Source organism: Mus caroli, chromosome 4 (genome assembly GCF_900094665.2).
Source record: "Mus caroli chromosome 4, CAROLI_EIJ_v1.1, whole genome shotgun sequence".
Classification (NCBI taxonomy): Eukaryota; Metazoa; Chordata; class Mammalia; order Rodentia; family Muridae; genus Mus; species Mus caroli.
Genome location: NC_034573.1, coordinates 51,734,493 through 51,759,627, shown reverse-complemented (window position 1 = coordinate 51,759,627; position 25,135 = coordinate 51,734,493). Strand labels below are relative to the sequence as shown.

The 25,135-nt window shown below is 40.4% G+C and overlaps 1 protein-coding gene across 7 annotated transcripts in view; it reads right to left on the bottom strand.

Annotated features, from left to right (window-relative positions):
• Window positions 1-25,135, bottom strand: part of Musk (muscle associated receptor tyrosine kinase) — an 85,995-nt gene that overhangs the window by 32,169 nt on the left and 28,691 nt on the right. For 4 of the 7 annotated variants that reach the window (XM_021159727.1, XM_021159728.1, XM_021159731.2 and 1 more), the window contains exons 6-7: window positions 13,343-13,372; window positions 7,096-7,220 (exon numbers count right to left, since the gene is read on the bottom strand). In XM_021159727.1, the coding sequence (XP_021015386.1) occupies window positions 7,096-7,220; window positions 13,343-13,372 (155 nt within the window). The remainder of the gene's footprint in view (window positions 1-7,095; window positions 7,221-13,342; window positions 13,373-25,135) is intronic. The other 3 variants (XM_021159729.2, XM_021159730.1, XM_021159732.2) reach the window with 1 other exon arrangement.

The window sequence follows — 25,135 nt, the reverse complement described above, 5'->3', positions numbered from 1 at the left end:
GCAGTATGGAAGTGTAAGCTGAATAAACCCTTTCCTCCCCAACTTGCTTCTTGGTCATGATGTTTGTGCAGGAATAGAAACCCTGACTAAGACAGCAAGCAACACGTTGAGTCTCTTCCTTGCCCCCTCCCCACATGCATGCACACAACATACACATACACACACATGAATGCACACACACACAAGTCTACATTCATGAATTTCTGTTGAATTCTTTGTTATCATATTTCTCAGAAGCCCAACATCTTATAGACCCAGGTTTTTGTGTTAGGCCTAAGCAGCTAGACATCTTTAACTGAAAACACTCTCCGATTTTGCTACAAAACAGCAATGAGACAGCCTGAGAGCTGAATGTCTGTGGACTGTCTGTGTGCTTGGTGGTTTTGCCTTTTATATCTTGTTTGTGGGGATCATCTCTTTCCAGTTTATAGAAGCAAAGCTATGTGCTTTCCTTGTTTGCCAAGATGGTTCCTTCCTCAGAGAAGAAAAGCTATGTAGTGCTGTGAACAACTCAGAAGCAAGCAATGCCCTAGCACACTGCCTGTTGAGGTTTTGTCTTTTGCTGTTATTGTACAGCTAAGTGCTGGTGCCCAAGACCTGGAGTCTATCTATAGTTTCTAGGAACCTGCCCCCGGCTAATTCTGACTGGTAAATAAAGATGCCAGCAGGTAATAGCTTGGTAGAAGAGACACAGGTAAGGTTTTGGTTTCCCAGGATCAGAATCAGGATTCTGATCCTGGGAAACCAAAGGAGGAGGGAGGAGGAGAGGGAGCCGCCATGCCTTAGGAGAGTGTGCAGGAGAGGAGAGAAGAGAGCGGCCATGGAAGAAAAAGAACCTGCAGGAGGGAGAACCAGAGCCACCATGTAAAAGGGCCGAGAGAATGTGGTCCAGAGGGTTGCTCAACTGGGTCAAGAGCAGCCAAGACAGAACACAGAAATTAGTAAGTAATGATGGGGTTATAGATAGAAAGTAGATTCTAACAACATAGAGGTTAGCAGTTGCTCAGCTATTATGCTGCTTAAGATATATTAAAATATAAAGGCTGTGTGTGCCTTTCATCTGAGAACACAAATGGTATAAGGAGGGAAGGAACCCTGTGTCAGGATTTATTAAAATACTCTTAACTACAGCTGCCCACTGTTTCCTGTTCACACCTAAGCACGTCATTCCTAAACATCCCTGATTCCACCCAAGGTCACAAGGTCACTGGAAACAAGCCTCACAGAGAGAAGAATTCTTTAAACCTCTTGGGCTCTCCAGGGGACTCCATCCAAGTGCTGAAATAGTTCAGTGGAGAGCCCAGGCTATTCTGAAGCTCTCTGGTCAAGGATGATGCGGTTTCTAGGCACTCTTCCTTTGGCATTCAGAGACCTCTCATGGTTCTCTACGTGACTCATACACAGCAGGCCTTGTTGGTCATAGTTTGAATTTGTTTTTCTTTCTTCATAGCTTGTTCGGCCCAACAGTTTAGTATTTTTGATGATCTAAACATAAAAGCACCCTCTGCCCTCTAATTGGATCATTTCCCCCACTCTCTGGGTTTTTAAAAGGATAACTTTAGATTCTTGTTGTGACCTTTTACCAAGATGTTGTTTATGGTCTATAGGTACAGTGGCCCTGCACGTCTGCCTGTGGACTGCATGGATTTGACTAATTTTGTATTGAAAATATTTTTAATGTCTATATTGAACGGGTATGAGATGTTTTTTAAGATGTCATTATTCCCTAAATAAAATAGTGCCACAGCTATTTCCACAGCATTTGTACTAAGAGACGATTTGAAGTACAGAGAAGGATATATACTGGTTATGTGCAAACACGACAAGATTGGACATGTGGGCTTAAGCATCCTAGGAGTTGTTATCCACAGAGGGTCCTGGGACCCAGACCCCACAGTGACCAAGGTCTGACAGGATTTAACTCAGGTCATCATATCTGACATTAAGATGTATCTGACAGTAAGGATATTGCCAAATCACTCGGATCCACTTAACTAAAGAAGCCAGAATAAAGTCTTAGCTCTGGGTAGAGCACTGGTTCTCAACCTGTGGGTCACAACCCCCTTTGGATCACACATTAGATCTACAGCATATCAAATATTTACATTACGGTGTCTAACTACCAAAATTACATCTATGAAGTAGCAACAAAAATGCTTTATGGTTGGGAATAAGCACAACATGAGGAACTGTATTAAAGAGTCATAGCATTAGGAAAGTTGAGAACCACTAAGCTAAAATAGTCTGTCTTTCTGATAGTGATGACTTTTGTAAGGACATAAATTGATCTGCTGATTTGCTTGTCTGTAGTAATTATCTCACTGAGTAAATGTATACAAACTACCATTCTTTTTTTTTTTTTTTTTTGGTTTTTCGAGACAGGGTTTCTCTGTGTAGCCCTGGCTGTCCTGGCACTCACTTTGTAGACCAGGCTGGCCTCGAACTCAGAAATCCGCCTGCCTCTGCCTCCCGAGTGCTGGAATTAAAGGCGTGCGCCACCACGCCCGGCTCAAACTACCATTCTTATGCCTTAAACATATTACAGAAAAAATATAATAATGGAATTTTGGGAGACTATAGAGATGGCTCAGTGGTTAAGAGCATATACTTCTCTTGCAGAGAATCCTAGTTTGGGTCTCAGCACCCACATAATGATGGGCAGCATACAGTTGCCTGTAACTCCAGCCCCAGGGAATCTGATAGCCTTTTCTGAACTCCTTGGGCACTTTCACTCAAATGTACAGAAACCCACAAGCTTGTGCGCGCGCGCGCGCACACACACACACACACACACACACACACACACAAAACTTAAATGAAGCTTTTAAAAAGAAATGTTTTTAGAGTCAGTAAAATAGAAAGTTCTATCAGATAGGCACCCTAACTCCCATCTTAGATCATTTAAACCTGTACAACATTTGTGTGCATTATTGAATAATTGATAGTACTGACTATAGAGATAGTCTATTTATAGCTATAGATAATCTAGTAACATCACAACTTCACCTGAATCCAGAAATGACTTGTGAAGTATCCAGTCTTCATTGGCCCTACATTACAAATAACTCCAGCTAGCTGGGAATACCTCATGTAACAGGTATGACCAAAAGTTTTTAGATATTTATATTACATATTTATATATTTATTATATTTTTCTGTAATGTGTTTAAGGCACAAGAATGATATTTTGCATACATGTACTCAGTGAAATAATTGCTGCACTCAAGCAAATCAACAACAATCTACCTCCTTACAAAAGGCCCAGTAAGGTTCATACTCCTGTAGATATACTAAATATTGTTTGTCTCTGCAGCATAGAAAAAAATACTGGGATAAAACACATTTATATATTGTTTTGTATTTCCATAGCCATAAAATATTGTCTTCTTTCAAGCTGCCTACTGAATTTTCCCACATAAGACTTGTTATATGTTATTATTTTGTTTTACCAGCTAACTATATAAAATGACTCCAAAGCTTACAGACCACAGACACACACACACACACACACACACACACACACACACACAGAGTTTATTTTATAAAACTCTCTTTTAAAAAAAACTATTTCAATTTTTACACATTTTTAGGAATCATGTGTATTGGACAAAGAAAGAGAGAGATATAATTTTTTCTAAATTTTTAGTTAAATTAGCTAAATGTCTACATAACAACCATTATCAGAACAACTCAATAAATATGGTTCTATAACATGTAGAGACTTTCTTTTTAAAAATAGTAAGCTCCTTTTTTATTTCCATCAAATTACTATATCCACTATTGTAAAAGAAAATAAAAGCTACCTGTCACTTTCAAATTCATTTTACTAAAAATTTTCATGAAAAACAAAAAAGAAGTGAACATTGACAAGGGCAGAAAGGAAACGTCTTCATCCAGTTGGGACACACTGTTGGGTTTTCTTCTGCTCTTTGTCTCTGACTGTTCAGTGTTTTAGTTTGCATGGGAGATGGAAAATGATCTTATCTTTTATAGCGTTATAGCCTTATTACCATGTTCTGAGGTTAGTTTTAGTTTGGCTCTAGTTGGTGACTAGCCAGCATGCATCATGTGAATATTCTTTGTTTACCAGCCATAGTGAATACTCTGGGGCTTCCTAAATCTCCAGGGTGAATCTCAATCCAGTCAAGTTAACTGTAAATAATATCAAGCACAGAGAGGGATCTACTGTCTAGGAGTCTGTGGAGAGAGAATATAGAGGAGAGAGAAGCTATCCTCAGACATATAGCAGAGGGAAATGCCTCAGAGTTTCAGAGACCTGCAGTTCAGCCTCTTTGCTTCAGGCTCTGCACCAGAGAAAAAGATACAAGCTTGCCAGGCGATTCCATGAAGCTGGCCTAACACTGTCCCTGGAACATGATCTTGATAGCTCACTGAAAGAACAGGCTGCTCCCAGTTTAGAAAATAGATACAATAATCCAGAACAGAAAATGGAGCAAGATGAAACAGCACAGTGAAACAAACAAACAAACAGTACTGGTGCTTTGGGGAGTGAAGGGGCAGGCACTTCAACAGGAGGGCGACTCCCATTTACTGTGAAACCCACCATGCTTGCCAACAGTTGATACAACTGATGACAAGGAATTACATTGATTTAAATTGTATCTAGACTAGAACAATGAAAATATGTTTCTATACCTCATGAACACAGTCTTAAAATTGAGATGTTAGTCTTTTGTTTTGTTTCGTCTGGTCAAACTGACACAAGCTAAAGTCATCTTGAAAGATTAAACCTTAAATGGGGAATTGCTTCTAACAGACAGTCCTGTAGGCAACTCGGTGGGAAATTTTCTTGACTGATGGTTGGTATGGGAGAGAACAACCCACTGTGGGCAGGCGGTCCAGGGGTGTATAGGAAGGCAGACTGAGCAAGCCATGGGAAGCAAGCCAGTGAGCAGCACCTCTCCATGGCCTCAGCTTCAGTTCCTGTCTCCAGGTTCCCACCCTGACTTCCTTTCAGGATGGACTATAAGCTGTTATCTTAAAACTTTTCATCCTCAAGTTGATTTTGGTTACAAATAAGATAAAAAGTATATTCTCACCAAACACAAATAGCAAGACTCAATATTTTAAAAAATATGAATTTAAGAGTCCTGATTAATTTCCCATTCTGGATAAAACACACACACACACACACACACAACAAGACAAATGAAAACATAACAAAAAACCCCAAAACAAAACAAAACACAACAGAACAAAACAAACAAAAACCCTAGCTGTTACAGATGAACCTTCATACTGAAAAAAACTCCAGAAAAAAATTCACATACAACAAAATGTAGAGTATTATTCTTCCCCTGAAAGACTTCCCAACCTTGGAAATTTTTAATTTTCCTTTGGTTGTCTTTAATGAGTGAGAAGAGAAAAATAAATGTAGCAATGATAAAGCATAGAGAATAATTAGATAGCAAGAAAGAGAGATGTCAAAGCACTAGGTATCCGGATCATCTCAATGTGATCTGTAAGAGACATAGTCCACCTGAACTATTACGCCTGTGCTATAATGACTAGGCATATACAAGGAGCTTTGAACCTTCCGTGGCCCAAGATTAGAAGTAACCATTAGATTCTGACAGAGTGAAGCAAAGATCATTCCCAGAAGAAAGTACCGCCCTCCAGCCCTCAAATTAGACAGCTTCATTCCAGTACAATGAATAGTGGTCAGTCGAAGATAACCAGACATGAGGGAACAGGGGACAATGGGGAAGAGTCATGGGACAATAGACAATGAAAACAGACTTGCAACCGAGTCCCCTGTCAGGTGAAGGACAGCTGACGCTGCTTCCCAGCCTTGGCAGGAATTTTTGATTCACAGAGGCCACGTGCACCCCTCATCTCTGCACTCTTCACTCACTGGTCTCTAACCACACAAACCTTCTTGCTGCTCCTCCAACAAATCATGTCTACACCCTTATCTCAGAGACTTTGGTAATTTTCCAGCAGCTATGCACACAGCTTCCCCTTTCATCATATCCAGACCTCTTCCCAGATGCCTTTGTACCAAGTAGACTCAACTACTCTCCTGACACTGGAATCTGTCTCTGAAGGCCCAACTCTCTGACTCATTTCCAGATTTATGGATTTTCATTGTTTTTGTTGTTTGCTTGCTTGTTTGTTTTGTTTTGTCATAGATAGCATAATTCACGCAATTCTCTTTGATTTTATTCTCTATCCTTTCCCACTAGAATGGAAGACCTCCCATCAAGGAAGGTCTCTCATTTTTCTTGCTCTTGTTGCCACAGAGCCTACAATATTACTTATTGCTCAGGTGCTCAATACTTGTTCATAAAGTGAATGTGAGAATGCTTGTATGTAAAGTACTTAGAAGAGGACCTGGCTCAAATAACCATGTGATCACATTAGCTACTAGTAGCACTATTAAAAATGAAATATTGAGTGGATTATAATTCTGGATTATTTTCCATTAAAGTAACCTCCACCAGTGGACTGGTCTTTTCCTGGGACATTTTATGAAAGTTATTTTAGTTATAGGAAGGACTTAGAACCATTTCTCTCTTACATACAAAAAAAGTAAAAGATACGTGGTACAGGGTAGAATGTCAACTCCCAGGGTTTGATGCCAGTGGTTTCTGCTACCAAGTGGTTTCTGCTTTAAACACTGGTAAAACTAGGACTAGCAATATAGATGGAAAATGTAACACTATCTTAGTCACTGTGTACTTTGTGTCATATTGCTACAATAAAATACTATGATCATGGTGATTTATAAATGATAACATTTCATTTGAGGCTTATGGTTTCAGAGGATTGGAGTCCATGATGGTGGAGCAAAGGTATGGCAGCAGGAACAGTTCAGAGCCTACATCTTGATCAGCAAATTGAAGGCAGAGAGAGTGGCAGAGTGAATAGCTCTTTGAAACCTCAAAAGTGTCCCAATACCTCCTAATCCTTCCCAAAGAGTTCCACCAACTAGGTAGGGATAACATACTCAAACATATGAGGCACCAGGGGCTGTTCTTATTCAAGTCACCACACAGCTACAGGTACATGCTGGGTGCAGCAAGTCACCACCAGCAAGTCTTCCCCAAATCATCCCGATCACAAGGCACTCACAGCATTTCCGTTTTCAATCCAGCTGATGGTGGGGACAGGGATGCCTATTGCTGTGCAGCGTAGGGTTACAAAGGAACCAAAGGTGACATTGTGGGATTCAGGAGCACGCAGGATTCTTGCAAAAACTGTTAGGAAAACAAAGGGCATGAGTGATTGGCTAAGCAAGGCAGGACTTTAAAACTCCAGTCATACTGTGTGCCCTGAGTATGCTCACCCCTTCAGTATTGCTATGTTTTTCCTCTATGCTCTCTGTGCTATGATCCTGCATTTGTCACCACCCCAGGACACACTGAGGTTAGTTCCAACATAGAAGTTTACATTGGTTGATACCCAGTCTAGAACATTTATGCTCATATCTTAATGTGATGGGTTTCTTATGTGTAAAACCCCTGTCTCACTTTAAGGGACATTTTCTTAGAACCATAACCATCCATCACACAGTACAACTCCCTTTGCCCTTCTATCTTATGATCGTTATACACTTACTGCTATCTGATATTCGGTCAGTTCCCACTTATGTGTCCTTCAGCTGCCCCATTAGAATGTCTTGGTCTGTTTTGTTTCCTGCTGGATTGAGTACCCAGAAGAATTCATGATGAAAATAAACCCGAGACACTATTTTAGCAAACTAAAGAAATAATTACTGGTTTATACCCTCAACTCTATCTCTAATATTGAGAACAAATTCAAATATATCACACATTTCAAAGAATGAGATGATGGGGTTGGGGGAAGGAATGTTTAGGATAAGTGTGAGGAGGACTTTGAGTCTCCTGCATTTCTTATGGTTATACATCTTCACCAATTTAAAAAAAATCAATCTGCAGGCTTAGCAGTGAAAACTCAGAGTGAATTGGAGAACGCAGTTCAGAAGATGAGCTACATTTCTGCCCTTCTTTTCTGATTCAGTGGAAACTGAATCCTCATTAATTTTATTTACTTTCCCAGAGTAACAGCCATGATGGTAATGAGCCTGGTCTCATGCCTTCTGATGTTAAGTCCAACAGGCTTTTAAGCTATTATGAAATCTTTTTGTTTTCCTATTGTCAACATATTTTATGCTCTTTTCTGATGTTTTCTAGGGCCTGAGCCCAACACATGACAGGAATTCTAAACCCTAATTGTCATGGCAATTTGACTGAGCTCTTCTAGTTCATGAAATTCATAGAGTTCGTGTGGACAAGGGAGAAGATTGACCGAACAGTCCCAGCGAGGCTGGACCTCCTCAGCAGCCCCTCTGTCTTTTGACCTCTTCCAAAGGTCACATCACTCAAGGGTATACAAATGTGCCTATCCCCCTTGACACCTGGATCTTTGGTTGGTGCAAAATTGAATTAATTTGACTTCCTATCTTTTGATATTGAGGACTCCAAGATGTGTAATTTATAACACCATTTGGGGTCAATCACTTTAAATATGTTAATGTTGAACCCCAAAGTTGAGAGGACAGAAAAGTAATAAAAATGTCATGTTCAATGACAACAGTGCTGAAAAAATACTGTTTTTTTTTTTTTTTAATATAGTGAATGTTTAACATGCAGTTGAATCTGTCTCTTAAAACTAAAATTGAGGGCTAGAGGTATAGTTCACTTGGTAGAGTGATTGCCTACGTTATACAAAGCCCTGGGTTCAGCCCCTAGCACCACATAAACCACATGGAGTAGGACATGTCTGTCATCCTAGCACTGAGGAAATAAAGGCAGGGAAATTGGAGTCCAAGTGGTCATGGGAGTGTGAGGTCAACACGAACTATATATCATGTGATGTTATCTAAAAAAATAACAACAATAACCTGACTTTAGAAGGTTCTGGTATCTAATTAAACACCCAACAAAAATCAGAGTTCAAGAACACAAGAAGCAATATCCTGGAGACCATGTTTGTCAAAATCAGAATGCAGAAAAAAGAGGGAAGAAAGCTGCTATAATCTGAAAGAGATTTAAGGGCCGTATCATCTAAGTGCTCTCTTTGGATTCTCATTTTCCCCACTGAATCCAAGTTCACAGGCTGTTCTCTTTTGACAGCCAAACCCAGGCTGACAGGCATCCTAGCAGGGGTCAGCCACATAACTGTTCTTGTTTTCTGGTGATAGTAATGGAGATCTAGGCTATGTCACACATCTGTAACACATGGCTAGAATAGTGTGTGCAGGGGCTGGCACTGCAGGTTTGGAGTTGAGTCACTGTAATCGGAAGCACATGGGGTTCACTGCCTTTGAGCACTGAGAACAGTATGGGCCTTGTAAGACTGGGAGTTGGATCATGTTGTTTTCAGTCTTGTTACAGCAGTGTTCGAATGGCTTGACTGAGCCCTTGGACTTGAAATGAGGGCCTTTTGGATAAAAACTAGGACAATAAAAACAAACTGGAAAGATAGGAAATCTAGATTCTTTCTTCTGTTTTGATTTATAGAAGCATATGTTTTAATTTGGGAACTTCAAATTCTTCTTGGAAATGTAGTAACTAGGGTGGGTTTATTGTGTTCTGATTTACAGCATTTCTCTTTTCTTTTGGCGGCTATTGCATTATATGGATTGCCACTTAGGTACATTGCGAAACCCTTGATGGTCTATATTGCACAACACAGCTAAGCATAAGTGAGATAGTGAATAAGTCAGCCAGCTGCTCTTGCACAGCTCATCATGATGCCAAACTTCATGGATTCCCTATCCTGCCTGATCCAGTGCTTTCTAGGGGCTCTGTTTGGGCACACATGATGGGTACTATTGGCCACATAGGTGTATCCGCGACTATAAAACTGCTAATAAATAGTTGTTCTCTCCAAAGTGGACTTCATCATTAAGTGTAATGTGTTAAGGGAAGAAAATGACCGGAGGTTACACTGAAGCCAGTCTATCCCACACTCTTGAGTTATCTCCAAAAGACAAGAGTCGGCCTTCCCTTTGCAGTAGTGACAGACATCTTAAAGCTTTCCTTTCACTTTTCCTCCTCCCAAAGGAGGTTCTAAGCACATTCCAAACCTTTGGGTTCCATTGAAATGTCTTGTTTTCATAGTGCCCTCCATGCCCCTCAGTCTGGTTATATTCACATATCACTTAGCACCACTTGACAACTGTGGGTCCTTTATTTATTTGTTTTGTGGCTGTCCCTCTCCCTGGGATGCAAACATTATCAAGGTCTGGCTTGGCTTTGCCCATCACTGCAGGCTGACCTATATATGTAGGTCTCTGTGTATCTCTAGATGTACCCTGCCTGGTAGAGGGTAAGAAATCATAAGTATTTGTTAAATGAATAAGTGGATGAGTAGGAGAGTGAGTGGGTGACTTTTCTGGAGAGCTAAGGCAAAAGAAGTAATTTATAGTTTGTGTAGGTCAGCCCTGCTGGACCACCATTCTTTTGCCTATCAACCTCTATGAAGGGAAAGAGCTTGATATGCGGTTGGAAGTTTACCAAAAGGTTACCAGGTCAGGACTTCTCTACCCAGACATTAAGATGAGTCATGGGAAAGGCTGGAGAGGCAAGCATGACAAACACACGTTACGCTAGTCTCCTTGTTATAGATGAGAAGGCTTTCTTCTTCAATCCAGCTTTATCAGCAATAAGGCTCATGTGTGGCTCCCCATCTGTATTGGTTTCCAGTTTTAAATGTGAAAGGTGAAGGTGGGCTGAGAGAAATTCCAAACACTTAACAACCGTCCACAACAATCCCAGCAGCTGCAACCAAAAATAAAAGTCCAGCTAACTTCATCCCCTGCAGGAATGAACTTGGATATAGTTGGATAGCAGATCCCATTGCTTTCGTGGGTAGCCACAGACAGAGAATGCAGCCTGCGTCATTAGGGAGATGCTCAGTGATCAGGGGAGCTGGGTGAGATCTGCTTCCTAGCCAGTGAAACGTGCATCAAATGTCTTTATTTTGTAATTCACTTTCACGTAAGAAAACATATTTTTGTTATATAAACAAGCAAACTGCTGAATAGGAGTTTGAAATTATTTAGTGATTTGGGGAAATTTTATAACTATTTTGATGTTACACTTCTCTTGCTATAGGTAATCTGATTTAACACGATCCAATTTTCCCATGGGTGGGTATGGCAGCACTCATCAGCACTAAGAACAAAAGACATGGCCAGTGCTGAGCCTTAGGGTTTTCTCTTACAGAATCTATTCACATGTTTTGGGTTTTATGTCTCTTGGGTAAACTTGCAGCCCTATTTGAAGGTCAGGAATCCTACATCAAAACAGTTTATAACAAACAGAGGCATACTCCCTTCTATCCCCACCCTGAACACCTGCCACATTCATTTTCCAAATTGTTTTCAGATTTATAACCAGTCTTATGGTTGCCATTTTAAAGGTTGTATGTGTTCAGGAGCTATGTCCATCATAATTGTTCTTGTAATATCTTGGGAAATGCAGGGAGCAGGAAACCTAGGCCAACTCCTGAAATGACAGGTCTCTCTTCTTGTTAGAGGGCAGTTCAAGAGATTTCTCAAATTTCGGCCAGTTCTCTATTTCTGAATGGTTATTTCAAAGGAATAGTGAGAGCTTAGATATTTTACTTTCTCTTACTCTTTTCCTTCTGTAGTATTTCCTACCTTCCGTTGGAGAATTCTTTATAAAGGTTTCAAGGGATCAGTGACAGGCAGGAATAAAGGGGAAAGGGAGATGACTTAAAACTAACCCAGACTGCCAGGTGGAATGCTTTTACTTGATTGGTATTGTGAATAACCTGGTATCTAGAAAGAGGAAAACATTTTAGATACAGGTTAGGCCTCTCCTATGGCTTAAATATAAAATGTCTTCCACATGCTCATGTGGGTGGCCACTTTGTTTACAACTGGTACTGCTGCTTTGGAAGGTTTGGGGTTCTTTCTTTTTTTTTTCTTTGAAGATTTATTTATCATTTTAATTATGTGTACATTAATTGTGGTGGAGTATGCACATAGTGTGTGCACATGTAAGTGCAGGTGCTGAGGAGACCAGAGTAAGATGTCAGATCCCCCAGAGCTGGAGCTAAAGGCAGTTGAGCCTCCCAGGGTGAATGAAGGATCCTCTGTAAAAGCAATGATGCTCTTAACCACTGAGCCATCTCTCTGGCCCGGGTTATAAATTCTTTAGGACAAAAGGTTAGCTAACAGAACTGGGTTGTTGGAGCAGACCTTGAGCACTGTATGTATTTTGGGGTACTGGTCCAGGCTCTCTGCTTCCTGATCCACTGTGACGCACAGGCCTGTCTGTCACCTCACACCCTTGCAGCTGCAGATGGAGTTGTAGCAGTCCTATGCCTTCCCTGCCAAACTGTTTGTATCCCTTGGCTCTCTGGGCCAAATGAAAGCTCTCCTTCTTAAGGCTGCTTCTGCCTGTTAGCTTGTCAGGGCAATGAGATAAATACTAATACAGTTTTCCTAGTCTGAAAACTTAAAAGGCCAAACTCATTAAGAGTGCCAACATGACTCTCAAAGGTTCATAGATAGACTTCAGACCTTCAGCTTTGGGATGTTCAGCAGATCAAGTCTGAGCAAACATTCCAGAATCTGAAAACCTCTGGAACCTGAAGCACTTATGACCCTGAGGATCTTGAATCTAAAGTACTTAATCGGTTTTATTTGTTCCATAAAATGAGAAGGAGGCACTGTTTAAGACAATGGTAGCCTAAGACAGGTAAGATAGCCTAGAACTGAACTGTGTGACCTGAGGACTTGTGGCTTTTGGCCTCAGATCACCAAAGTTTGGTTGCGAAGAACATGAGTTTTACTGGGAGAGAAGTTACTTTCGCTGATGGGAGGCTTGTTGTCGTCCCAGACAAATATACATCTCCATGTTAATTAAAATAAAAATCACTTCAGTTTTTACTGATTTAGAGCAAATGCACTAAACTCCTCATTGCATTGAAATGTTGGTAACCAAACATAAATTAGCACCCTGAAGTTTTTAATACGTCTCCAAAATCTTAATTACCCTCCCCTGCCCCGCCCAAATAACCTTCTGTCCTGACCCGTGTGGGTTAGTTTTCTTGTCTGTTCTTTTTCTTTAATCTCATGTTGTGGTTCTAGAATTTGGAATATGTGATTGTAATCCTTCTCTAGATTCAATGTTCTCTTGAGAACTCTGATAGATCCATAGCCTGCATCTTCAAGTTCTCTGTTTGATGCTGTGACTTCTTACTCCTATGGGCCACTTTCCATTTCTTGACAAAATAATAGGACTTAAGGTCAGGAAAATAAGCAACAGAAGTATACTGTGCATCTAAAAAGAAGCAGCAAGGCAGAGAGAAGGGGAAATACCTTTAGCGTCCTGCTCAGGTTCTCTGTCTTCTGTTAATAGGAACAGGAGGAAACCGACGCGGGCAACAAACAGAAACAAAACAATGCTTGGTGAGAAGGGGGATCTTCAACTGTGGCACATCCATTGTGCACAATCCAATAAGAAACAAATGCCACGAAGGGAAAGTGCTGACCTTTCTTAGCAAGCAAACGATCCCATGGCACAAGAAAGATTCCAAATTACGACTTGTAGTCAGGCAGTATTTTACAGAAAATAAACTACAGCATTCTCAAAGACGTAGCTCACTCATGCATTTTTGTTTTAATGTGGATAAGGACAATCCCCCCTTTCTTTCAAGGCAACAGAGTGCCTACTATTCCAGTGAATTCTGTTCCTCTGTTTGCTTGGCTTCTCATCTTACCAGGCCCTGCTGTGAAGTCAGTGCTGTGGACTGTGGGATCTCAGCTATCATTTCTATGGCAATAGACTCCTGTTGTGGTACACAGGGGATTAGGGGGTTTCTGCAGAACCAGGGCCTACCACCAACAAAGATCTGGAGCTCTCATTTTTAACTCCCAGAGGCAGCTTAGAGGGTAGAGAAGAACAAAGCATTCTGGGAACAGAGTAACCAAGGCTGCCCTGGGAAAAATGAAAGAGAGAGAGAGAGAGAGAGAGAGAGAGAGAGAGAGAGAGAGAAGAGAAAGAAAGACAGACAGACAGACAGACAGAGAGAGAGAGAGAGACAGACAGAGAGACAGAGAAAGGGAGTGAAGGAGGGAGGGAGGGGGAAAGAGAGAAAGACAGAAGGAAGGAAAGGAAGGAAGGAAAAGAGAGAGGGAGGGAGGGAGGGAGAGAGAGAGAGAGAGAGAGAGAGAGAAAGAAAGAAAGAGGGAAACAAAAACGAAATCTCTAAATTGGATAGAAAGGATGGGATAGAAAGGATGGAGAATTTGTATACATTTTTAGAAACCCTAACCAGGAAAAAATTTAAAAAAAAAATTAGTCATTCTAAAATGTTTACTATTACCATATCACACAAAGTCTCATGGGTTATTTGTTCAAATTCATGTAGACCCCCCCTTTTTTTAGAATTAATTAAATATAAGCCAGTTGCCATATGGGTATATATGGAAAAATAGTGATATTGGTGGTAACCACTGTTTCTGGCAGGAATAGGCTTGCCCTGTTCTTCATAGATGATGTGTATTGTCATGTACGACATACACTATGCACTGAGATTGCTCCTTTATCTCTGTGATTGCACATGACCTGTGTGACTGGGGCTATTTTACATATGAAACAGAACAAACCGCCTAAGACTCAGGGATCTACGGCCAGGGCAGAGCAAGAGTGCAGTGCCCTCATTCAGGTTCAGACATGGAGTCCTTTTCTGTAACCTGGTGTCATGGTGACTAATGTCTCCATTCTGTACTTCATACCCAATCTCCTTAAAGTCAAACACATGTAAAATCTATTTGATTTGACTCTCTGACCTTTGCTGCCAGAAGCTACTAACAATTTATAAATTAATGTCAATTACAAAAACAGGAAAAAAAAAGAAAGAAAAGAAAAGAAAACGTTCAGAGGTTGACTGTCAAATGAACCTTGAGTCCAGATGAAGAAATTGGAATTTGAGAGCATTCCTAACTGCCAGAGAAAGCACAGAGGAAGTATTAGTTTCTTCTATACTGGACACTTAGAAACTGTGGAGTCCCTGATTTGTTTTCGTTGCAGTTTTACTGTTTGTTTTGTTTTGAGACAAGGTCTTACAGTGCATTGTTTGCTATGCTTAAACCTCTGGCTCCCCTTCTTGTGTGCTAGGAATTTAGGTGAGTTTCACGATACCCAGGAAGAGTCCCTGCTTGTATCACAGACGCTATCAGAAGAGATGAAAAGAATTTTTGAAGCAAATTAGGCCTGAAAAATTGTGAAAGGACACCCCTTTACACACACACAAAGAGACACACACAGACACACACACACACACACCAGCTAAACAGAACCAACCAAAGAGATGCAACAGTGTCTGAGATTTGGTGGTTTCCAAAGAACAAGCTTAGAGGTTGGCCTAGGAATTTCACTTTCATATGTATAGCATAGAAATTCCTTTCTATGCATAGATGCAAATATCCACAAATGTCTCACATGCTTTGACATTAATACACACACATATAAATACATGCACACACAACTGATGTTATCTTAGAGGAAAAATATGAAAGATTACTCTGTGTGAATCTATTGAAACTTGTATGCACCCCATGGAGCAGTTTGCTGGTCATTTCAAGGACGGATCACAGTCAGGAATTTACCATGTGACCCATGTGTCCATGGTGATTCCTGGTGACTTCTGAACTTGTCATCTGCCAATTTTGAAAATCCTACCTCATGGCCTTCATCCGTATTTAATTGTTAAATTCTCATCTAATTGCTTTATGTGTTATGCTTTGTCTTGTCTTCCAAATGGCTTTTTAAGCTTCTGGGGAAGGCATAATGCAATAACCATGGGTAGAACCCAACTTCTGCTGATTTTTTTTCTCTGAAGTATAGAACCATTTCTCATAGAAAAAAAATCTATAATCCTTAAGAAGTCTTTTGCCATTTGTATAAGGAATGGCTTGCCTTCTGCTTTCCTGACTAGCCTGGGAGGGTGGTTTGGCTAGACAGTCAGTGCCTGCCCTGACTGCATAGTGCTCACTCTACTTTCACATCAAAGTTCAACAGTAATCAACTATTCTCTTCAATATGTTCATTTATAGGGAACTCAGGATCATCTTAGCAACCCATTTTGACCAATTCTTTATGAAGAAAAGGGAGAAAGACATATACTCCATAATATTCCTCCTTATGATTACTATCCATAAGATCTGTTTCCTACTTTCATCTACTGGGAAAGAATTGAAAAAAAAAAGTCCTATTAGTGTTTTTGGTGTTTCCAGCTGTAATAGCCACAACACCTCATTCTGATTGCTAATTTTTCAAACTTCCTTAGCTCATCTTATCCTGAGTTACTCGAAGTTCACTAATAAGCACTAATAACTCTAAAGAGAAGAAGCTCTGTATGCCCTTTCTTTCTGTGAATACAAATCTGCATGTGTTTTCATTTGTAGTTGTGTGATATAGTCAGCCAGCTGATGCCATCAAAATCACAAATACCCACCACTCATTTCTATTCTTTTTTGTATTAAGCTCTATCTCCCCAAATTCATCTATGTATGTTCATCTGTGAGGTTAATTCATCCATTCATCAACTGGGAAGGAAACTGGAAGGTTTATCAAAGGTCACACAGGAAGAAGAAAAATAAAGGTTTTCTTGAGAGAGATACAAGGGATAAAATCACACAAGTCATGGAGACCCTGAGGAGTGAATGAAGAACCAGAAGGAAGCAGACTTCAGAAGTACGCAGATAACATGCATTCTTCTGGCTACAAGAGAGAGGTGAGCCAAGACATAACAGGGATTCCACAAGTGAAGCTGAGGTCTCAGAAGAGCTGAGCACACACATTCTCTGTTCCTGGCTGAATGTCACTAAGACTTCCTGTTTCTGGGAAGGAGTTATCATGAGAAAAAAGGTCAAATATAAGATAGCAAGGGCTTGAGAAGCCAGCTGTGTCCTAGCCGGCTCTGGGGGAGAGCGCAGAGGTATTTTAGAGAAGTTTGAGTAAGAGGTAAGTACTGAGGTCACCACAAGGGGAGAGAATCTGAGATGTGTGAGCCAGCTGCTTTGAACATGAGCACTTTGGAGGTTCCAGGTCTCCTGGTTCTTTTCTTAGCTCAGTGACTAGGACCCAGTCAATGCAGCACAGTGACAGCTCAGAAAGAACAGCAGGCTCTGGGTGTTCTACAAGATGCTGTCATGTGCATGTGCCTGTACTTGCATTTTGTTTATAGTATCCAAACAAGCCAGCTAAAGTATTCTGTTTTCTAGATGGATAAAAAGAACAACGTTAACTAGCACTTCCTTTGACTCCTTGGCTACAATAATACCCACTCTTACTTCTTAGTTATTCCGTGAGATAGAAGTTTCATAGGATGGACTTGCACCTCAACTTCTTGGCTAGGATTGAAAGTACATGATGATATGTAAACATAGTACAGAGACTATATTTGTGACAGTGCTGAGTTCACAATTCAAAATCATCCCACTAGAATAAATACATAGCAGTATTAAAGAGGATATTAACACTAAACTAATACCTCAGCTAATAGGAAGATAGGCAAAACATAAGACACAGGCAGGAACTGTCAAGTCCCAGTTCTCTCAACAGCAACTGAGGTATGATATATGTCTATGGAAGGATAGATAGATAGATAGATAGATAGGTTGATTGATTATATAGGTAGATAGATAGATAGATAGATAGATAGATAGATAGATAGAGTGCCCATTTGGAGTTGTGAATGAGTAGTCCATTGCTTGAAAACAAAGGCAAGAGTAGGGTGCCCCTCCCTAGGAGAAGAGGAAGACACAGTCACAGTACTGCAGAATTTGGATGCCTATGAGGCTAAATCTTGATTGGACTCCAAACATTACAGATTGGGGTCCTAAATTCTGCTCATAACATCTTTATTAAGAAGGAACCAGGAGGCTTTCTGAGGAAAACCTTCAAACTTATTGGAAAGAGGAAATTTTATTTTAAAGGAAGAATAATTAGGAGGAATAATCCATAAGTTCACAGGACACTGGGAATAAGAATGCTAAGAAATCCAAAGCATTTAGTAACTAGTTGATTAACCCCACTGAAAGAAAATAAAAAGATAGTACAAACCTCAACACATACGCTATAAAAGAATGGGCATGATGAAACGAGAGGCAAAGTTCAAACACAAGTTAATAATCCTGAAGAAAACAATATGAATGCTAAAAATTAGAACAGAATAAAAAAATTAAAGAAAAATAGGATAGCTAAAATTCATGTACATATAAGACATACAACACAGTTTGAACAAGGTTGATTGACGTATCAGTGAATAAGAGGTTCTAAGTTCAATTCCCAGCAACTCCATGGTGGCACACAACCATCTATGAGGGCATCTTATACCCTCTTCTAACATGTCGGTGTACATGCAGCAGAGCACAAATACATTCAATAAATAATAGGAGGAGGAGGAGGAGGAGGAGGGGGAGAAGGAGAAGAAGAAGAAGAAGAAGAAGAAGAAGAAGAAGAAGAAGAAGAAGAAGAAGAAGAAGAAGAAGAAGAAGAAGAAGAAGAAGAAGAAGAAGAAGAAGAAGAAGAAGAAGAAGAAGAAAAGAAGAAGAAACTATGAAGCTCTTGGTGCCTACAAAAAGGGAGGAGAAAACATGCAGGATCAGGGAAGACCATGGAAGTGATCTGAGACTCTCCTGACGTTGCAAGAGCATGGGAGGTCTACAGTAAGGGAGGGGCAGAGAAGCAGCATGCAAAAAGATTATGATCGAAACCGTCTCAAGTTGGAGCAACATCTACATCTCTGGAAGCACTAACCTTGTGGCTTTAAAGTCTGAAACTCACTGTCACTTGTGAGGCTTTTAGGCAGGTAGCACAGGCGACACAACCTGCATGTTTGAATTGGTAGCTTTGCCTAGGCTTCAGGGATTTTCCTTTACAGAAATACTTGAAAACATCTTGGTCTTTCCAGGGGATAGCAGGACTGTAGGTTACTTAGCAAATGAGCGTGTAGGAAGATTTATAAAAATAAGTTGACATTTGTGGTTTGAAAATGTATCTTCCCTAAGGGAAAAAAAATGGTGCCTGATTTTTCTCCTTAAAGAGCAGGTTGAATTTAATGACTCATCTCTAACCAATAAAATATGGCAGAAGTGACGGCATAGCTTCTGAGTCTGGACTGTTAGAAAGAGAAAAGAAAAAGAAAAAGAGAAGACAGTTCTTCCTGTTCTCCACTAGCTCTCAGGCAGGCACTAGGGAAAGCGGTAACTTGTAAGGACACTCGAGCTGCCGTGTACTAAGAAACTGAGGGTTCTCACCATCTGGCATCAACTAGAACTCCTGTATGCAGGCCAAGTTGGACCTTGTTCTTCCAGCTTCACCAAGCTTTCAGAACAGTGAAGAGGTAGTCAATGTTTCAACTGCATCTATGACCTGGAACAGCCCAGCAAACCCGGTCTCTAACTCATGACACTCAACAAGGATGTTGTCTTTTTTCCTTTAGCCATTACATTTTTATGTGAAATATTACACATTAATAAATGACTGACAGGCCTGATGACAAGCTAGGATAAAAGTACTGATTGTCAACTGTCAAGAGAAAAATGCCAAAGCTAACAGAACGTGGAGTTGGCTTACCAACCCAAGAAAAAAGGATGACCTTCTTGCCCTTCATCCTGTGAAGTCACAGGATAACATTGAGAGAAATATTAGGTAATATTTACCATAGGGAGAGAGAGTGGCATTTGTTAAAAGAGTTAGGCTGTGAAAGAGTAGGCTCTCTGCCCTGCTTGGAACACCAGAGACTGTGATTTTAACCTCTGTCAGAGCAAAGCACCATCTCTGTGTTAAAGATGTCAAAGCCATCACCAAAGTAGAACACGCTGACTGTAATGTCAGAATCAGCAAGCTCTGGGGGTGGGGAGTGAATTCAGCAGGAAAAAAAACTGGAATAAAAATCCAGCAGACAAAAGAAACAGCAAAATTAATATTATACATGGTAAAGATACATAGAATCCTGAGGCTGAGGGGAAGGGGTCCACATTTAAGGCTAGCCTGAGCTATCTAGAACAGCCTTGTAAATTATTAATTAATTAACCCTAACAAATACTAGAAATAAGTTTTTAGAATACATATAGGTGACTAAACTTATACACTAAAGATGACAAAATCCTTTAGACTGGATTATTTTAACAAATCAGACTATCTTCTACTTACATCCTAACAGGAGGACTAGAAAGGAAGCAATTGAAGACTACAAAGCAATGGGGGAAACATTGAATTAGAATATGTCAACAAAATTAATATAAAATACAATAGAATTTATGACAAAAAGTACTCATAGCAAAAAAAAAAAAAAAAAAAAAAAGAGGAACATTGCCCAAAGGTTAAAAACGCTAATTATAAAGGTGGATTTATAATAATAATGTGCATGCACTCAATAAAATAAAAATTTCAAAACCTGGAAAACTCAAACTGGTGGATTTCAAAAAGATCCGTATCAAACAGGACTGCTAACCCCAGCTGCCGAGACTTACAGAGTTAGGCTAAGGGGCCTACTTGACTTGACAAGGCCAACCTTTAAAAGGAAGGTCAGAGTGCTTTAAAAGTGTAAATGAAGGAGAAAAAGAAAACTATGTCTTCTACTCTGGTCCAAGTGCCATTAACTTTTCTGCCACAGTATAAATTTATGGACCATAAAACTAAAATAGAAAGATTATAAATGCTACAAAGCAACTTCTCAAAATAGCCGTTTGCAAAGTCCAGTTCCCCCAGTCTCTTAGTGCACCTTTCCAAACAGTTCCTGGCCATTCTGTTACATAGTGAGATGTCACATGGTGATGGTATTTAAGATGATGATTAAAGAAAATGTCTGAAGTGCTCACCAGGGAGAAATAAAAATTATCCCATTCATATCAAACACTGAGATGCTGTTTGCCTTTTACTGTTTTGTTCTGTTCTGTTCTGTTCTGTTCTGTTCTGTTTTGTTTTGTTTCGTTTTAAGACAGCCTAAGACTTAGGGTCTCAAGTGTTCCCTTTGATGCTCAAGTAAGAAGCTCATATTTTCCTCTGCACCCAAATGTTCTGATACAATAACACATTCATGGCCCAGTGGTAAAAAGCACACTCTGTCCAGAGAACCTGAGTTCAGGACCCAGCACCCATGTCTACAGTTCCTAACCCTCTGTAAACCCAAGTTCTATGGAGATGTGACACCAGTTTCCGGTCTACGTGGGTACCTGTACACAGACACATCTATCTGCCTTTATGTGTGTGGTTTTCTTCCCAGTCAGTAGCTCAGGGAATCCTGACTCTCTGCCAACAAGTTCTACCTAACTCTAGAGATTTTGCGAAGGACAAACTCAGAAATTAGGCAAACTCAGAAATTGGGAAAGCCATAAGATAATCTCCTCCCATTTATATATGATATGATACCATGGGTGGTAGATGTAGATTAGAATCTTAATTTTATTGCTCATTGGTTTTTTTATCATCTACAAAGCATGGGGAGCAAAATTTGAAGCTAGATTCATATTCTCTCTCTCTCTCTCTCTCTCTCTCTCTCTCTCTCTCTCTCTCTCTCTCTCGGATATCCTTCTGACTCATGAAGACTGTTCTGTCCCTTCAACAGACTTCACAGGCAGGTTGTTTTTGTATTTTATTTTAATATCTGGCTGCCTTGGCTCACATTGCTCACAGGTATGAAAAGCATGTCCCCGACTCCATCCCTAAATGAAACTATCAAGAGAAGAACCACTCTGTGAAAAGGCAAATTTGTCCTGTAGCCATTGATGCTAAACCCTGGATGAGAATCTCTGTAATTTATTTGAATCTAGAATTGTGTTTTCCAAGAACCATTGAATTAGGGATACTTGCTACCAGCAGCCCAAGGGGTCATTTTTACTAGATTTTATTAATTTATTTTTTCATTAATTGAATGCAAGAGGGTTGAAGAGGAATGATGCCATGGCTCCATAGAGCTCTGTTTCTCAACAGACTTCTATCTTGTTAATCAATCATTAAATTAAAATCTGGAAATAATAACAAACCTTAAAAATATAGAGCCTGGATTCTCTTTTTGACTCTTGGTAGCTAAGGCAAAGCAAAGAAAGAAGATCCTGCTATGCGGCCACTGTTTCCTTTCCTGTCTCTCTTGAAGCAGGGCAGGAACATGCATGAGGCAGTCCCCACTGGGCCTCCATCCCTGCAGGAAGTGGAACCAAAGCACACCATCCTCACCGGGACACTCTGCACCAAGTCCTCAAAGGGGCCTCCCCACCTCCATGAGACCGAGGTGCTCAATTGCAGTTGGCACAGAGAACGTGTCTGTGACCTTTAAGATAACATTTTTCTAGCTTATACATAAGGACTGCTGATGACTAAGCATGAGAAAAATTTACCCAGTTAATCAGAGTAGAGCTCGTTTTATGCTCATGTCTATGTACAGATAGAGAAATGATGATGAAAAAAGAAATTTTCTTTTACTAAATTGGTCCTGCAAACATCTAACTTTAACCATATGCCTATAAAAAGTTGGGCTTCAGTTCCAATGTACTCTTTCAAAGAAGAAAATCATCATTGAGTCAGAATGGAATAAATAAGAACCTCAGTAAGAGCCTGAGTCAAGTCACAGGTCATTGTGGCTGTAGAGATAATAGATGCTGCCACAAACTCTCCCTTCTTGCTATGCTGAGTGTGTGTCAGGATTGGGCACTCTGTGCACATGATACATCTACAATCCCCACCCTGTGAAAGTCCATTTTCTTTCACCTCTCACAGAGGTGTGAGCCACACGACAAATGCCTCGTCATCAGTCAGAACTCTTTGTTCCACCTTCTGATGCTGTGAAGTTTCCATGGCTTTTCACTATGCTTGGAAATAGTCAAGACATGAAACAACTTATCATAGATTGGTTTTGAGTGTCTCCTGATGGCCCGTTGCTGTGAGGGTCATCACTCTGTGGTGCTGTTAAGAACCAATGACACATTTAGAGGTGGGATTTGATGGGGAGAATTTAGGTTACTCAAACGCACTCTTGAAGAAGATATGCAACCCGGCCCTTTCTGTCTCACTCTTTGCTTCCTGGCCACCATTAAGTAAAGAGAAATCTTTCTTACACACTCCCTACATGGTGTATTGTGTTGCTCTAGAACAGCGATTCTCAACCTGTGGGCCATGACTACTTTTGGGGATGAATGACCCTTTCACAGGAGTCACCTAAGAGTGCTGGAAACACGGATATTTACATTATGATTCCCAAAAGTAGCAAACGCAATTTATGAAGGAGCAACAAAAATAATTTTGTGGCTGGGAGGGGGGTCACCAAATCTTGTTGAACTGCATTAGACATCCACAGCATTAGGAAGGTTGAGAACCACTGCCCTAGTGTCAAGGCTCGGCCAAGTGACCACTGACAAAATCCTCTGAGACTGCTAGTCAAAACAAACCTTCCCTCTCTTTAAGTTAGTTGTCTTGGGCATTTTGTTACAGTAATGGAAAGCTGACTGATATAAATCTTAATTTTGCATATTTTTTCTAAGCTACCTCATTACATTAAACATAGCAGGCACTAAACAAGTATAATGATCTAAAATTATAATGGCATTTATTTCTTCCTACTTGTGGGTAACCTATCTACTTAGACTTTTAGGATTCGTCAGGAATAATGACATTCCAAGTAGATATCTTCAAGTCAGTACTTCTCAAAATGTAGCTCTTGACTCACCTTCAGGTAACCAAGGAAGGCAGAAGAGGGTGCTGGACCCCATGGATCTAGAGTTATAGGTTGTCAATAGCCACCTCATGTGGGTACTGAGACCAGACTCCAGTCTCTCCAAAAGCAACAGCAAGCGCTCTCAACCACTGACTTCTCTTTCTACCTGGCTCCTCTATATAGACTTTGAGTTGGGTACATTCCAGCCATGGAATAATAAGACTCTTTCTGATCCATTCAACCTAACAGACAAAATTAAGCTTCAGATGCTGTTTGGAGATACATTTCAGAAAGGAAGGGAACAATGCAAGAGGAGGAGAGATACTACTAGACAGGCCTCTCACACACGATTTTGTCACAGAAACCTCTTCATATCCTTCAGTCACTAACGTTTTAAGTCAGCTTCTCACTTGAGATTTACTTGGAACACAAAGTGATAGAGAAATTCATATTTTAAGCAAGACCTTGGGGCAAATATCTATTTTTATAGGAATAAAAATTATATAAGCTTGAGAAAGACAAGTTGTTTTTGTTTTGGTGTTTTTTTTTTTTCTTTCCCAGAGAGGTTGTCCCCAAATAGCTACTAAAGTTTAGTTTGCTACTAAAGACTCGTTCCTATTTCTTACACCTCCTTTGATAAGCTTTCTGACAGCACTCGTCACAGTGGGGCCAAAGCAAAGCTATAATCTCTGACAAGCAACAGGCATGCAGGTGCAAGGCGATGCTGATTGAGGGTGGATTTATGTTCTTTGGAACCTAGAGCAGTTGGGAATGTTGACATTCTGTTTATGAAATATGAGAAACCTAGCCAGAAGCGTTCTCTGGACAGAAGTTATCAGCTTTATAACAATGCTCACAGCAGACAAGAATCCTGAACACAGCTAGGATTTATGGAGAAGCTGCCACGGACGCTGCATACTTGTTCCATCTGAAGGACTCTGGGCTCCCAGTGATTTCTTCCTCCCACCATCTCCCTTTTTGTTTTAACACATGAAGAAGTAGATTTTCAAAGGCCAAATAATTATTCAAACTCTGTAGCTAGTAAGTAGGGCCTTCAGGATTAATAATTACCCAGGGCCAGCCAATTGGTGGACAACTCTCTGAAGACAGATCTTTGTAATTTATGCAGACAGAAAGGAGGGATCACAAATGGATAGTGTAAGCTGAGATTAAAAACCCAGAACTACCTCATCCTGTTGTTAGCCTTAGTGTCATTTCATTATTTGCAAATTAAGGGTTTGAACTAATTTCTTACAGTTTCCATTCCAGATAGAAAGTATGATTCTGATTCTGATAAAATCAAAGCTAATAAAAGTGATATCCCTCCCCCTCTCCCTTCCCCTCCCTTCCCCTCCCTTCCCCCTCCCTCTCCCTCCCCCCTCTCCCTCTATTTCTCCTCTCTCTCCCTCTCCCTCCTCTCTCTCCTCTCTCTCCTCCCTTCCCTTCCTTCCTC